We start from the raw sequence: 18,012 nt of genomic DNA on the forward strand, positions 1-18,012 counted from the left end.
TGTTTAGGCAGAATATACCCTACGCGTTGCTCCATGTAGATACCGGGCGTACCGTGAGTGGCCAGTATTATAAATGCGAACAAAATTGTTTTGTTGGTGTATCCTTCAATCACGCCGCAACGGAGCAAGAGATGGTCGTGATTTTTTGTATTTTTTGTATAATATATCCGGAAGGGGCACGGATGAGGGCATAGTGTAAACCAAAATTCACCCTTAGACGATTTTGTGAATTTGGATTGGACTTATCTAAAAAATTGCTTGCGGGTACCTTTGCGTATGTGATTGACTTATTGCTAGTAAACACTTATTAACAGTGGACACTGCAATAAAACTTGTATAAGTCGCTCTGGCAAGTCACTTGCCATGTGTAGCAAATTCTGCAAGATTTTCCATTGGCAAGTAACTTCTGCAATTTCTTGCACGAGTGTTGACATAGTGCTAGTAACAGTGCCGACTTCTTTAGTTTTATTGATACTTCTTTAATTTTATACCAAGTGTCCACTACCAAGTGGACAGTTGACATAAAATTAGTACAGGTATAAATCCCGCAAATTGCTGATTCGTGTGGCCGCCATTTTAGTGATGTCAGCACTAGACTGAAGTTTCGAGCTGATGGTATATTTTTATTTAAATATACGTCAAATGACGTCAAAATTACGTCATTTCGATTTTAATGAGACATGATTCAAGCGCAATAGCAATTTGAGGGACTTATAACCTTAATGCTCCTGCTAAAGGGACATATTTAAAGCACTTTTATCACTGACATGTACATTCAAGTTTTCAACATCATCGTATTGGGATGCAAATCCTCAACCATGAGTTCCGGATGTGCGGTTATGTGGTACTGTGGTTGTCTCCGTCTAGTAACTTAGTAAACAGTGCAACGTTGGGCTTCAGCTGAATATTTAAACGCAATTCTGTCAGATCCAATCAATTGATCCGATTCATACAATTTGCATTTGAAACCCTAATCATAACTTAATCCGTGACAACAACACAATGACAAATTAAATTGATAATGATATTGATATAGTAATTAGTCATAAAATTATGGTGTTCCAATGTGGTGGTCGCATATAACAGGATGCGAATAACTTTAGACGATTCAATGTTTTTGCTTTGGCAATTTTTTGTAGCAAAATCTTCTTCTAATAAATATATAAAAGGAAAAGGTGACTGACTGACTGACTGATCTATCAACGCACAGCTAAACTACTGGACGGATCAGGCTGAAATTTAGCATGCAGATAGCTATTATGACGTAGGTATCCGCTAAGAAAGGATTTTTGAAAATTCAACGCCTAAGGGGGTGAAATAGGGGTTTGAAATTTGTGTATTCCACGCGGAGATGATATACTTATATTAATTAGTCTCTGTTTATAAATTGCTGCATAAATTACACCGCTTCGTTTAAAAGCTATCACGAATGCCCATACACTTTTCACCACAGAGTTGCGGCGTCCACTAGCCACAACCGAAACGTTATGAAGAATCACTTATTGATGCATCCATAGGAAACTTCTTGCCAAAGCCGGAAGGCTAGTAGCGCTTGAGCCGGATTCTAAGTTCGGGAGGAAGGTTTTATTATTTCAGTAAAGTGAAAATTAACTTTAGTTCGAGTGAATTATAAGTTCGACGTGAAAGTTTCAATGAAGTCTACCCGCCTTCCTATTTGGATGCTAATCCCTGTATGAGTTCCCGCTATGCGGTGCCGCGGTTGTCGAGTAAACACTGCGCCTCAAGCCTCGAATATTTAAACGCGTTGAAGTTTCGTTTAAACGTATCCAGTTATTTGTCTTTTAAGCGACAGACACCGGCCTCCTGCATCGTTTTTAGTTTTTATCGTGTGGAGAAATCCAGCTTTGTTCATCGCCCGCTATGTCTCTGAGCTTCCTTATCAAACCTATTGGTAACTATGATGTCTCATAGGCGTACAATATTATCATCATTGGCAACACATTTAGTTAAATGAATTCGGAAGTGTTGTCGAGTAAACACCGCGCCTCAAGCCTCGAATATTTAAACGCGTTGAAGTTTCGTTTAAACGTATCTAGTTATTTGTCTTTTCAGCGATAGACGTCTATTCCTGGGCATCAGCCTTCTTACTTTCAACAATTTACTGACTTGCTACGACTCGTTTGTTATCGCCTTTCGTTTTTATTGTGTGGAGATATCCAGATTTTTTGCTGATCACTCACTGCATGTCACTATGAATTTTCGCTCTGCGGTTGCGCAGTTGTCCTAGTAAAAACCTCATATTTTTAATTGAATATTCACCCTCGAGGCTACGGCTGATGCGTCGTCACGCACGTCATCCGCGCTATCCCGCACCGGATCAGCGCGGGGGCTGTGCGGATGTACGTCATCGTCGTAGTGTCCCCCCCCCGCCCCCTATTGTGATCTCGACTTGTCGCGTATTTATACACATTTTCCCAAGGTGACAAGTACAGTTTAAACTAATATTTTAAAACTTACTTAAACATAAACTTGAAAAATATTTCAACAGTAAACTGTAGGCCCTAGGTAGGTACTAAGAGTTGTATACAACGCTGCTATTAGATGCAAATCCCCAACTAAAGTTCCGCCGTGCGGTTTTGCGGTTATTTGGTTGTCTAATAAATAGTGCGGGAATGAGCCTCGGCTGAATATTTAAACTGAAATTCGACCAAATATTGAAAAGTTTTCAAACGTATCGAAATTTCTAATTTACATGCATACCTACTAATATTATAAATGCGAAAGTGCATGTATGTTATGTTACTTTTTCAGGGCCCATCTGTTTAACCGATTTTGACGAAATTGGTTACAGAAATTTCCTACGGGATAAAAAAAAACCAAAATCCACGCAAACAAAGACGTGAGTAACATCTAGTAAGCCAACTGACTGGTGTGAAATCAGGCGAATAACTACTTAGTCTCTTTTTTTACGAAAGGAGCTAGCCTAAATCATTGTAATCTCTCCAGGGAGATATCTAAGTGATGACTGAAAATGTCTGTACTGTCGGTAAGGTAGTACATAACTAGCCACAGCTAAAGCCTTTCGTCATCAGACAATATTAAAAGAAAATTTAGAAATTACTAGCTACCCGCCCCGGCTTCGCATGGGTGCAATGTAGATGTGGTGTCATTGCCTCGGAAACTCAAATGAGAGGTTTTTTTCCGACCTAATTCACCTTATTTCAATTTCTCTAGGGATCTCTAATTTTTTTGAGAATTAAACTATAGCTCTAAACCTTCCTATTGAATCACTCTATCTATTGGTGCAACCGCAATAAAATCCGTTGCGTAGTTTAAAAGATCTACGCGTTCATACATACAGACAGACAGCGGGAAGCGACTTTATTTTATACTATGTAGAGATTAAGTATTATTAGTCCCTAAATTGCGCCTGCCAGGACTCAAACTCGGTACCTCGTACTTTTAAGATCACATTGCTCACCACCAGAGAGGCCGTAAAGATTCTATTAAATACGTTCGATTACGAAGTACGAAAGCTGACTTCATAATAAACAAGAAGATATTGTTAACGACTTAAGCGCACATTGTGTAAGTCTTACTCAGCGTCGGGGATTAAGATTTTAAATGCAAATTGAATGAAAGCCTCAAGAGTAGAAGCCGGAGCGAACTACGGGCTGAAGAAAACCTGGCTTATTGCGTCAAACCGCTTAATGCGGTACGCAATGAGCGAATAATTAGCTCATTTATCTTATTAGCTTTCAAACATAGATTTCTTCTATAAGAGTATCAAAATAACGACACACTTAGTAAGTACTAGCTGATGCCCGCGACTTCGTACGCGTGAATTTAGATTTTTGAAAATCCTGTGGGAACTCTTAAATTTTCCGGGATAAAAGTAGCCTATGTCCTTCCCCGGGTTGCAAGCTACCTCTGTACCAAATTTCGTCAAAATCGGTAGAATGGTTGAGCCGTGAAAAGCTAGCAGACAGACAGACAGACAGACACACTTTCGCATTTATAATATTAGTATGGATTACGCGTAGTTTTCAAGAATGTTTCTCCACGGATATAAAAAAGCAAATTAAATGAAAGCCTCAGAAGCTGCGGGCGAAGAAACCTTTTTTTTATTTTATTCAGATACAAGTTAGCCCTTAACTGCAATCTCACCTGATGGTAAGTGATGATGCAGTCTAAGATGATAGCGGGCTAACCTGGAAGGGGTATGGCAGTTTGTATTAAACCCATACCCCTTTGGTTTCTACACGGCATCGTACCGGAACGCTAAATCGCTTGGCGGCACGGCTTTGCCGGTAGGGTGGTAACTAGCCACGGCCGAAGCCTCCCACCAGACCAGACCAGAAATTTAGAAATTATAAAATTCCAAACCCCTGCCAGGAATCGAACCCGGGACCTCCCACTAATAAGACCACAGCGCTCACCACTGCGCCAGGGAGGTCGTCCTGCATCAAACCGCTTATTGCGGTACGCGATGAATAATAATAATTGACGTAGGTTGCTTCTATGAATGTGGTATAACCAAGGTAGATATTCTGAATTTGAATATGCTCAATCAAACCTTGCTCAACCAACATGAATTTAGATGATGATAGAGAGGAATTGGGGTATCAGAAAATTGCTTCTTTAGTACACCCACCTAGTCCTGCGTGTCCGAAGCAGAAGAGGCAACCGTCCGTGCCGTTGATGACGGCGTGAATGACGTCCGTCAGCGCGCTCGAGCAGATCTCCGTCTGTAACAAATACATTCAGCTTTACCAGAGTGAACTAGAGTGAGGGAGCTCTCACTCGGTTGGAGCCTGATTCGACAGCTGTCAAATATTTGGTGTTTGATTAAGAGGGGAGACATGAAATCAAAGATTTAAAATATTATAATACTTTCACGCAGACCATGGCAGACCACGATGTCACATACTTGTCGACGTCGTACTGTCTACGTTTTCACGGCCCATGCGTTCAGCCACTTTTGACGAAAGGTACAAATTGTTATAGCTTGCATGCCATGGACGGTCATTATTTTTTATCACAAAAAATCAAAGGATTCCCACGGGGTATTCAAAAAACCTAAACCCACGAAATACGTAGTCGCGGACGTAATCTAGTTATTTTCATAAAATTACTTAATAAACAAAGAGTTGTTAGTAACAGACTATTGTGGCAACCTTAAAAGACCGTTAGCCATAGCCACAAATCAAAATATTTGATTATTTTTGGGGAGAGATTATTAAAAAAATCTATGCATACATCCAAGAAGTATTATTTTATAAAACGTTTTGAATAATTTAAGGTAAATCATCAAGTGTAGGGCGCATTTCCCTGGCTTAGCGTGTTTCCAGTGTTTTCTTTGCTACAGAGGGTTGCCAGATAATTAAAAGGACTTACGGTAAAGCTTGGAGATTACAAGGTAGGGTGTCTACCATTATGTTGGGAAATATTTTGTTATGAATTTATTTGTAAGTAAAATGATGAGTTAGTCCTTGGTAGACATAATCCGTAAGTAACTAAACATTGTAAAATATTGCAAAAAAATTGACAAAAAAATGAGCGATAAGCGTGTGGTATAAATTTACTTGACTTTTTCCTCCCCAAATCTTTATTGTCCTGATATTAAAATAAATCGCAACCATTATTTTTTTATTTAGTTCATTTTTAATTGCATAAATTAATAATTTAAATAGTGCAAAATAAGCGAGCGAAATTTACATTTGCGAAACGCATCACCATTGGTCAAAACGGAACACGATTCACGTTTTCAAAATTTTCGGCCTAAGCGTAACGTATAGTAATACTGTCACGTGTAACAATGTAAAAAGTGAATTAAAATTATAAAATATTACATGTATATTTTCTATAGTAACAGAAGTGAAAACCACGTCCTAAACACCAGTTCATTTCAAATTCGGCTTCACTAGTTAAAAGTAATTCAAACTGAATCGGGGTTTAACTGTAAGTAATTAAACATAAGTAGGTACACAAGATCGACGAACCCACACGAGTAACAAGCTTTACTAAACTCCGCTAAAACCTAGTTCTACTTAGTTCGGATTTAGCGGATTTTAACAAAATAAACTTGTTCGTAATTAACAAACTATTTTTACAAGTTTTCTGTGCAACTAAGTTTCCTTTTACTTCAGTTAGGTACTACTTTATTTCACAAGTTTTAGTGCAATTTTTGAGATAAGTATCGCATTATTTCAGTTAGGCTTATCTATAAATTACTATGTTTAATAATTATATTCAAGATCTATAATTAATAAAATGTTTGTTTTTATTAAACGTCATCATCATCATCATGATCAACCCATGACCGGCTCACTGCAGAGCACGCTTCTCCTCTCAAATAAGAAGGGTTTTGGCCATAGTCTACCACGCAGGTCATAACATTATGGAGAATTACTCTTAGGCATGCAGGTTTCCTCACGATGTTTTCGTGCACCTTTAAAGCAAGGTGATATTTAATAACTTACTTAAAACGCACATAACTCCGAAAATTTAGAGGTGCATCGTGGATTTTGTACGCAATTTCTAAACTAAACTAAATTGACAAGTCTAAAAGTAGTGCTATCCTCTTTTGCAGGGAGCATTATGTAAGGAATAGCAATATTAGGTAGGTGAGTTAGACCTATCATTTTAGTTCAGTTTAGAAATTTTTCTCAAATTATCCACAATGTTTATGAATGGTTACCCTACTTGGGAACCTATTTATAAAGGTAAGGAAGGAATAATATTGAAATTGTTTTGAGTGAAAATTTTAATGAGCATCCCCCATCCCCGTCTGAAATGGGTTGGAATTAATACAGAGGGTAGTTTATCAAATTATCGTAACAATTAGGATTGTTCTCGTCCCGAACTGCCCTCGAAACCCTTTTGTTTAGTTGCGATTGTTTCATCATAATATTTGTATAATTAATAATAATCAATGCAATAGTTATTAGTTACTAACTATTAGTTACTTACTTACTTTACTTTATTATATTTCAACCGAATAATAATTGTACATTTTTCCGCTTCACATCCTGAAACTCTCGAGTTTATGTGGATGTTGCACATTCCTCTTATAGATACTGAACTAAGCTACTGAACTAATCTAGATAATAAAAGGTATATGTATAAATCAAAATTGAAAAAGAAATCGATGAAATCATAATAATATATTAGGTAAGTATAATAATATAGGTCGGTAATTAACGCAATGTTACTGAAAACTTGCGATTTACGTCCTATGACGTCGCACAGTCATAAGACGTAAAATTAGTTGTAAGTATTTGGCTGTGTATGACGAGATTCGTAGGGTAACCAGTGTGACCGACATAGCTCAACGGGTTGCGAAGGCTTTTATTTCAATTAGAGTGTATAGTCAATTTACACTATTAAATTCTGAAGAATCATTTGAACTGTTGAGGGATAAACATCGCGTTTTAGTTCGCTCAGTGTTTATGAGCTCAAAATTCACTGGAGGTAAATTTCATTACAATCACAGACGGTTGGCAAGGCGGCGGCGCGCGTAAGCTCCTAAGCCTTCGCCGTATGGGCGAGATGTAGCTGGCTATGTACTTGTACGTTTGCCTAGCTACCTCTCTAGGCATACCTCTTTAATGAAACCGGCCAAGTGCGAGTCAGGTTCGCACAACGAGGGTTCCGTACAAATATAGGTTCCGAATATACAAGTGAAGACCTTTCATATGATACCCCACTTGATATAGTTATGTTACTTCGAAAATTGAAAATACTAATTATTAGTTTATGACCCCAGTTTAATTTTTTTTGTGTAATGTAACCACAAATTCACGGTTTTCAGATTTTTTCCCTAATGCCAGCTATAAGACCTACCTACCTGCCAAATTTTATCAACCTAGGTCAACGGGAAGTACCCTGTAGGTTTCTTGACAGACAGACGGACAGACAGACAGACAGACAGACAGACAACAAAGTGATCCTATAAGGGTTCCGTTTTTCCTTTTGAGGTACGGAAGCCTAAAAACAGTCAGTTTCAGACTTTTTAATCCTTAAAAACAAATATTCATGAATGATTGAGAAATTATGTTTTTTTAAAGCTTTAATAAATAAATAAAAAATTTAAGGTAAGTACCAGGCTTCTTGTGAGAGTACTGTCCATGGGCATACTGCTTTATGCAAGTTTCATTATACAAAACTTGCACTATTAGACTTGCTGCAAGTTTTATTGCTTTAAAGGGAAAAAAGCCGAGATTTGAGGAACTCAACATAATTAGAACACTTTACAGAAGCTTAGTGGCACGGCTACAAATTAAGCTTTGGTAAGTGGGTAATGCAGCGAATGCGGATGTTGGGGGATTACACGATATTAATGACGATGCGCGCTGTTGTCGCGCTGATTTATTGTGCACGCATAAAATTTACACTGTGGCCTCAAATATATCTGATTTTTTTGTTTCATTAGTTTAGGCAAGTAAGTAATAAATTAGTCTTTCACGACATGAATAATTGAGATCTTCTTCTTCTTTAGAGGTCGTTTAGAAAATATAGCTTGTTGAAGAAAATACCTCTTGGATTTGATGAAATTAGTTAGTCTGGCAACACAATTGCTGATTGTTAATGATTGAAAAATGAATTACGATTATAACAAGTCAAAGATAAATCCTCCTTACAACCGCACTCAGAGTCGCTAATCGTTACTTAAGATTGAGTTAAAAGGAGACAGATTTATATGAGAGATAAATCTGTCTCGTTTTAACTAAACTTAAGTAACGATTAAGCTACTCTGAGTGCGGCAGTTAATGGACTATTAAAAATAAAATATTAATTTTATTAAATTCAAAAACTGCGTGCCCAGAATCGAACACCGAATCCTCTGAATAGGAGGCCGAAGTCTTAACAATGGTTAACCACCACTTCCTTTAGGTTCCGGGCGACCTATCAGCTGTCGCCCGTTAACACCCAGGTTCAGGAGACGCACTGGTGCGCCTCAGACATGCAGCGACCTGACCTAAAGGTCCCCGGTGGAGGGTCCGCCTGGGTGGACGTCGCTGGCTGGGCGCGGTAGAAATAACTCGGTGTTCCCGTGACCCAGTCGTCAGCACAGCGTAGGAGCGCCGTTGGGTTTTAGTGGTTATTCCGGTCGCCTCTCGGCTGACGAGTCCCACATACCTTGCCCGTTCACGGGAGGGATGAATTTCCCAACGTAAAAAAAAAAGGCATTCACCGCTTCTTGGGCAAGCTACAGTGCGACAAGGCTACCTTGGCGCGCGGGGAAAATCGATACTAATGTTACCGTCAAGTGTCCCCTTTGATCTTGTTTGAATATTATAAGCTTTTGTTCCATTTGTTCTCCAACAGCGCCGCCCTGTCAATGTCACTCAAGTGCCAAGAGAGCCTTGTCGCACTGTAATACTGCAAAACATTTAGCTTTGCTATTGTCTATGCTATGGCTTGCTAAGTAGCTAATGCAGACTGCGTATATAAAGGGATTACATAATATTAATGACGCGCGTTGTTGTCGCACTGATTTAGTGCCTACGCGTATTTTATACACTGTGGTGTGCATGCCTCGTAAGATATACGATTTGTTTGTTACATTCGTCTTCTTAATATTATGCTGTTGCAACATCTAAGGATTGTGTTTGAGAATGAATAGATGTTCCGTCTTTTAATTTAAATTAATTTCGCCACAAATTTCTACACAATAATTAAACTAAATGAGACATTTAATTTTAAATTAGAATGGAAATCGAACAAAAACATTCAACCTGCATGCCTGAGAGTTCTCCATAATGTTTTCAAAACTGTGTGAAGTCTGCCAATACGCACTTGGCCTGCATTGAATTTGGCCTAAATTTGGTCTCATTTCTGAGAGGAGACATGTGCTTAGTTGTGGGCCGGCGATGGGTTGAGAACTGAGATGATGGTTTAAATAATATATAAAGGGAAAAGGTGACTGACTGACTGGTCTATCAACGCACAGTTCAAACTATTGGATGGATCGGGCTGAAAGGCATGCAGATAGCTATTATGACGTAAACGTCCGCTAAGAAAGTATTTTTGGACTACACAAATTCCAATTTACCCAAAAGGGTAAAATCTAGATTGGAATTTGTGTAGTAGTATTTTTTAAGCATCATAGTTTTTGAATTATCGTGCAAAATGTCGAAAAAATACTACTGTACTACGGAACCCTCGTTGCGCGAGCCTGACTCGCAATTGGCCAGTTTTTTTGTAGTTAAAATTGACATAATATATTGAAATAAATAATAACTAGCTTTTATCAAGTTTTGCTAAACTATTAATTTAAGCATAAGCTAGACGTAATCCTATTACATTATAAGCACCTAGTTACGTAATTAAAGCTAAGCTAGTAAGTACTCTAATTATGTTCTATTTAATTCAAATATGTTGTTTGTTTTGCGGCAGCCATGTTTGCTTGTAGAGTCGGTGTACTCTATATTTATGAGTTACCAGCCTTGTACCAACTGTGTTGAGGTTTACTTGGGTGATGTACGTATTGTTTCGGATGTAATTCACGTTTTCAGTATAAACAGTGATGTATTTAGGCTTGGAACAATGAAATATTTGGATATATTTTAGCGTTTAAACTACCGTGAGTGATTTCCATTATAAATAATATCTATCCCGGCTGTACTCACGTGTCTAGTCGACGTTAGCCCGACTAGTTTCGAACCCATCCGGGGTCCTTTTTCAAGGGAGTCAGTTCGCGCACGCGCCGCGGCTGTGACTCTGAGTGTGAGTGTGTGTGAGAGTCACAGCCGCGGCGCGTGCGCGAACTGACTCCCTTGAAAAAGGACCCCGGATGGGTTCGAAACTAGTCGGGCTAACGTCGACTAGACACGTGAGTACTGCCGGGATAGATATTATTTATTTGGATATAAATGCGTCAAATCAGTATAAATGCGAAAGTGTGTTTGTTTGTTGGTTAGTCTTTCAATCACGTCACAACGGAGCGACGGATCGACGTGATTTTTTGCATAGGTAGGTTTTTTTTTTTTTTTTTTATTCAGATACAAGTTAGCCCTTGACTGCAATCTCACCTGGTGGTAAGTGATGATGCGGTCTAAGATGATAGCGGGCTAATCTGGAAGGGGTATGGCAGTTTTTATTAAACCCATACCCCTTTGGTTTCTACACGGCATCGTACCGGAACGCTAAATCGCTTGGCGGCACGGCTTTGCCGGTAGGGTGGTAACTAGCCACGGCCGAAGCCTCCCACCAGACCAGACCAGAAATTTAGAAATTATAAAATTCCAAACCCCTGCCAGGAATCGAACCCGGGACCTCCTACTATTAAGACCACAGCGCTCACCACTGCGCCAGGGAGGTCGTCAAAAGTAGGTATAGTTAAAGGCCTGGAGAGTAACATAGGCTACTTTTTATTCCGGAAATTCAAAGAGTTCCCCCGGGATGCTAACAACCTAAATCCACGCGAACGAAGTCGCAGGCATAAGCTAGTCAATATATAAACTCCAGTAAGAAGTTATTTCTAATATAACATTAGATAGGTACCTAGCTCTTTTCCGCTAGAATTTAAAATGTTTCTCAAAAAGATCAAACTTTTACAGGTACGGGGCCCAACTTTCTCAGATATTCTAAACTTCAGATGTTAGCGAAAAATGCCAATTTTACTGCATAGCCGGCGATACCGAACGGAGCACGGCCTTTCAACAATTTAAACATGAAATTCGGCGAGAAATTTTTGCACATGAATTTTGAAGTATATAGAAAGGTCGGGACAACGGACTGCGGACGTTCCAAGTTAGGAGATTGCGGATTTTTGTTTAATTTTCAAAATATTTTTATATGTGAAACTAGCTTATGCTCGCGACTTCGTTCGCGTGGACTACAAAAATTTCAAACTCCTATTTCACCCCCCTAAGGGGGTTGAATTTTCAAAAATCCTTTCTTAGCGGATGCCTACGTTATAATAGCTATCTGCATTCTGCATGCCAAATTTCAGCCCGATCCGTCCAGTATTTTGAGATGCGTTGAGAGATCAGTCAGTCAGTCAGAAAAGGTGACTGACTGACTGACTGTCAGTCAGTCACCTTTTCCTTTTTTATATTTAGATAACCGAAATACATTGTGAAACAATGAAATATTTGTGGCATCATTTTGTTTATAGTTTCCTACGTTCAACTTCCTACGGTAACTTATTTATTGTTAGGTATACCTACTATTGTATAAGTTGGCAAATCGTACCCATATTATAAATGCGAAAGTGTGTTTGTTTGTGGGTTTATTGGTTTGTCCTTCAATCACGTTGCAGCGGAGCAACGGATCGACCTCGACGATCGGATTTTTTTTTATGGCAATAGTGAAAGACCTGAAAGACCGGAAAATCAAAGAGTTCCCATGGGATTCTTAAAAACCTAAATCGACACGGACGAAGTCGCTGGCTGGGCTGACGATAAGCTAGTTTTAATAATATTCTAGGGCCAAAACAAAAATTTGAAAGTTTGATTATTACAAGCAAAGTATCTAATGATATTGCCAGAGGGTTCAAGAAACAAAACTTGCCGAATCTTGAGATATTTCAGGTCATGTTCGAGTTAGAAAACATTTTAAGCATTTCATCTTGGACCAAAACTAAAACTTGAAAGTTTCATGTAGTACACATTTCCTTCGTTCCTGGGCCAGGGATCGTGGAAGTTTCCCGGCGTAAACACCGTGTCCCGGGAATATCAGATGACTGCACGCTTTAACGTTAATTCAGGTTTATGTGTTGGCGTAAAATGTCACTCGATGTACTCGAATATGCCTTTGAGATTCATGGAGAATCTGAGATAATTGAATTATGTGCAGAAATATTTTGCTTATTTGGGCAAATTTTCAAGAATATTTTTTAAACCTGGAGAGGATAACAATGATGTTGCTGGTAGAAAAGTTTGATTGGGGTGTCTAAAATGCGAAGTTGGACGTCCTGGTTCGATAAAAATTGTTTTGATACAAAAGATCGATACGTACGAGCACAAGGATGATTCCTAGTTCCTAGGATATATATTTATTTAGATTACCGATTTTTTCGAGGTTTCTGGACCGATTTGCAATTTTTTTTTCTAATATGAATAGCGCGAGATAAACTTATACCAACGACATCTATTGTACGGCAGGGAAACTACATTTGCTCTAACATGCTGAACTGCTTTTAACAAGATAGCTCTCTTTTTCTAAGTTTCTTGTAGAAAATAGTACTGCTTTAAAATCTGTCGATTAAGTTTGACTTATTAAGCGCTTTAATTAATTTAGTAATAAGTAATGTAAAGTAACCTGGGCATCATCCTGTGAGAATATAGCATCGAAGGCGAACATCTTGGGTGCAGCGACACCAACTTTTCTGTCTTCAGGAGCGGTGGCCGCGGGCGCCGCTTCGCACAACGTCACTTGCTTCTTGCGCTTGTCGAGAGAGAAGGTCTGTGTGCCGCTCGTGAAGGGGCCCTCGCCTGATGCGCCGACTCGAAGCATTACTTTGACCTGGAACAATAAACACATCTTGAAGGATAATACCTAGGCATTGTTCAGACACCCTTAAAGTTTAAGTTTAAGAAAAAAAATTGACTTTGTACTCTAACGTAAGATTTTTTACACCTTTATTACCTGTTACCTCCCAAAGTCACCATGATCCAAACTTCATAGTCGCCGATCGTTCCTCCCTGTGTTGGGGACAATATGCAGATAAACTTTCTGCTTTTATGAAATAACGATGGTCTGGCACGCGTTGGCGTCTCTATAAGTTTCTTGTAGAAAAGAATAGCACTACTTTTAAACCTTTATTAAGCGCTTTAATTAATTTAGTAAGCGCGTAGCAGCGCTTACATAGCAAAAGATGCTCTATGATGCTCTATCACTAACAGGAACCCCTCAACTAACTAATTCAAAGAGACAACCTGCCGTAATTACTTCCATCTAATTACATAGTGATTTGCGAGACGCTGTTAGAATTATGTACGTAATCACATCCCGCGGCAAGTGCCTCGTATAATGGGTTTAGTTTATATGAAATACGCACTAAGAATATCTTTGAATTTTAGCATTTCAATTTCGTGAGTGACACCCATAATGGTAAATATAGCTATCCGTGCAACGCGTAGTATCAGGTGTTGCCCTAATACAACGCGATTACGCGATCATCGCAAGTTCGCGCGAATTTTACTCGTACGAACGCGCGATCAAATATACCTACTGATCTCGAATAGGTCCTAATTGGCAATCGCGCGATGATCGCGTTTTCTCGTTCTAAGTCATAGAGCAGAAACAAAGAGGAGTTGGCCTAAGCAACTGTGCACTGTGATTTTCAACTAGGTCCTGACGTCATCACTGTGGGCGGGGCCTTAGTTAGTATGCTGTCTGCGTTCGTCAGGTTCACATATATTGAGACTCGTATTATCGGTGTGTTTTCGCGTTTTTAAGAACAAAAGGATGAAGTGTTGTGTTTTATCGTGTCAAAGTTATTCAGACAGACGTTCTGATGCTATGAATGGTATCACATTTCATTTGTAAGTAATTTTATACGTAATTATTAAAATAGTTCTAGATTATTGACATCTAGTGTGAGATAGCTGAACTATGTAGTGACATCAATATATCGATGTTAGGTCGCTAAGCGAGTAGTTTTGCTACTAACCCGCAGATGGAAAATTGAGAAGTGGGCGGCGTTCCACAACCCCTCACCCCGCAAAATGTCACTCGATATTTCATAGGGAAATCTTAATACAACATCTCCTCTTTGTTTCTGCTCTATGTTCTAAGTACTTGACGCAAGCATGCGAAGGTCGCACTCGCGCGATGATCTTAGGACAACGCCTCATCCACGCCGCTTCGCAAGCAGAGTCCCTCTGAAAATGGACCCCGGATGGGTTCTACTAACCACTTGGCTTACTTCGACTAACCAAGTGAGTCGCCAAGAGCAGGTACCGGGCGCCAAGAGCAAGTACCGGGGGCTCTCTTGCGATTGGGCCCATATAACCGTGAGGTTGGTGAAGCCATGGGAGGTGGAGTGTATCCACTTGAGTACAGCCAGTATCAGCTGTATTTGTATTCTTTGAATTTGATTAAGAACAGGTAAATACCTAATAGAGTAACCGACATAGCTCAACGGGTTGTAAAGTTGAAATAGCTTAGCTTGAGGCAGGCCACATAGTTTGAAAAACCGATAGCCGTTGGAGTCCCAAGGTGCTAGAGAATGGCGACCTCACACCGGAAAGCGCAGAGTTAGAAGTTTTACAATGCATTTGTATGATTGCCATCAATTTCCAAAGAGACAACCAAAATATTGCCCGAATCTATCTCTGTTCCAAACTACGTCAAAATCGGTTAAACGGATGGACCGTGAAAAGCTAGCAGATAAACAAACAGACAGAAAGACACATGCATTAATTATAATATTAGAATGGATTTACTAAGTACTATAGTCGACGCATTTTAAACTGAGTCGTCGAGTTATTTGTGTTTCGCTCGCACTTACCTACGACCTGTACAGACAGAACTCGACGACTCGGTTTAAAATGCGTCGACTATAGGATCACATAGAACAGGACACACGTTGCGTTTTTGAAGTATGTTTCTCTCATTATTCTCTCCCCGCTCGTACCTAATCAGCTAATAGGAATCATCAAAAAAAATCTGTTATTAGTCTTCAAAAGATGCAAGGGGTGCAAACATTAGCAAAATATGTGGATTACCAACATGAGGGTAGTTGACTCTTCAGCCGTAATCAGCTAATAGTCGTAATTCGGCCTGCGATAAGCCATTGTGCACGACGTGTCTAGTTTGCTTGATCACGGGCTGAATGCCATTAGAGGATTACTCGAGACGTGTCACGCTAATTTGCGAATGCCTCCGACTGAATTATAAAGCCCTAAAGGCCTCAGCAGACACTACGCGCGACGGAAGCGATACTTCGTCATCAATGCGATAGGATGTTGCTGAACGTATCGTATGATTTTTAATCGCTAAAATTAGTAATACTAAACCTCTTTACCCATAAATGTGGAAGTGTGTGTGTTGGTTTGTCCTTCCATCACGTTGTAACGGGGCAACGGTACGACGTGAGATTTGCATGGATATAGTTGAGACTAGGAGAGTGATATAGGCTACTTTTTATCCGCAAAATCAAACAGTAATCTCACGGAATTTTTAAAAACTTAAATCCAAGTAGACGCAGTCGCGGGCAGTACATAATGTTTTTCTAAAGGGATTTCTGAGAAGCGGTAAAGACCTTGTATTGAATTCTGTCACTTTAGAATTTTAAGCAATTAAATATAATCAGAGATCCGAACTGGTTACTGGACTCTAGGACCCCATGAGGGTCCCAAGAAATACGAACCTTTGAAAATATAGTTTGGTCCATTTTACTTAGACATTTTGTTTAGTTGTAGTGTTTCGACAATCGAAATCTGTCAAAGATGTCGAGATTATAATATTATGTAAACTGAGTGGGTACTTAGCTAAGCCCTCAGTATGAATGCTCGTTCGAAACATTGCTGCCGCGCTTTGTGTGTGACAAGACCTTATAATGGGATGTAATTCTGGAATAACTTCAAACGCCAGTCGGCCGATGAAAGCGATGGATGGCGGGATGAAAATCTTTATGTCTATTTGCAATAAGCCATTCCTGTGCTGCGTTCCGTTTTATGCCGTGATGAGCTTATAGCTTTTGTGTCGTTTGATGTAGCTAGAACGAGCTAGAAAGCGTATTTTTTTATTCATTATAGCGTTTGCTTATAATGAATATAAAGAAAAAAAAGTAAAGTTAAGATTTTACGGTAGCGTACATTTTTTTTGATTGAATTTGCCAACACTACACCAGGGCAACAGGTTCCAGTTCCATAAGCCTGTAAGTGCGAGTGAGAGGTCGGATAAAAAAAAATGATTTATGACCCAGTTCGCACGTTTGTAATGATCGAACTATAGTGCCGCGTCGTTATGCAAATGACGTCGATAAGACGTTGCAAACCATCCGGTATTTGCCAAGTAGACTAGTCAAATCAGTAACTTTTTATCAAACCTCAAACCGCGCGCTTAGTGTGAGAGGTTCTATAAAATACCGGTATGTGACGTCACAATTATTTGACGTCCTTTTTTACTTTAATCGATAATTTAAAATGGTTATCACACATAAAACTAATAAAGAACGTATATCTTACGTATTTTGGAAGACCCTCTATTAAATCATCACTGAGAAAATAATTTATTTTTTACATAGTCAAATACCTACCTACCTTATTGCATGATTTGATAATTGGATGATTTTTGCCAATATTGAGATATATGATATCTTTGATAATATAGTAAAAAATCAACTTTTGAATTAGTATGCGGCAGGCTGCAGCTGCAATATGCTGATAAGGTGTAAGCCGCAAAGTCAATCGCAATCACTCAGTTCACAATGCGGGATTAGGCACGACTGATTAGTTATAGATGATATCCACTCATTGATGTTGGAATCCCCCTCTACTTTATTATTCTAGGATATCCACTAGCGCCGCGTTGTTATGCAAATGACGTCATTAAGACAATTGTTTCAGTTCAATTGAGAAGATTATCTATCAGTGTTGGTGCCAGTTGCAACTAAATATACATCTATCTTCTATCTTCTAAGAATAAAAATAAAAACGAATTGCCAAATGTATGTAGGTAGGTACACTTTATTTTTTTGTGTTGGTTATACAATCGTTATAATTGTCCGAACAAGGTTTGTATTAAAGATTTTTTTGATAATCCACGGAAAAAAATAGCTCCCGTAGGGCGTAGAGAGAAGTAGCAGACAAGTAGATGTTCTCAGAGGTAGTATGTAAAGTCTGCCAATCCGCATTTGGCCATCGCCAACGTGGTGGACTATGACCAAATCCTTCTCATTCTGAGAGAAGATCCGTGCTCAGTAGTGAGCCGGCGATGGGCTGATGACGATGAATATAGAATGACAATAGGTTTACATTACACACATAGGTACACACGAAACAGGCTGCGGCGCACTATCGGGCGTCAGTTAACCAGGCTTGCGGGATTAACTCGTCAGCCGACTCGGTAAACTAAACTCCTCACGGGGAATTC

At 39.3% G+C, this 18,012-nt stretch overlaps 1 protein-coding gene across 3 annotated transcripts in view; it reads right to left on the reverse strand.

Moving 5' to 3' along the window:
• Nucleotides 1–18,012, reverse strand: part of LOC117984450 (kinesin-like protein CG14535) — a 437,285-nt gene that overhangs the window by 5,543 nt on the left and 413,730 nt on the right. For all 3 annotated transcript variants that reach the window (XM_069500257.1, XM_069500259.1, XM_069500258.1), the window contains 2 exons: nt 13,231–13,434; nt 4,616–4,709 (listed from right to left, as the gene is read on the reverse strand). In XM_069500257.1, coding sequence (XP_069356358.1) covers nt 4,616–4,709; nt 13,231–13,434 — 298 coding nt within the window. The remainder of the gene's footprint in view (nt 1–4,615; nt 4,710–13,230; nt 13,435–18,012) is intronic.

This window comes from Maniola hyperantus, chromosome 8, assembly GCF_902806685.2.
Source record: "Maniola hyperantus chromosome 8, iAphHyp1.2, whole genome shotgun sequence".
Classification (NCBI taxonomy): Eukaryota; Metazoa; Arthropoda; class Insecta; order Lepidoptera; family Nymphalidae; genus Maniola; species Maniola hyperantus.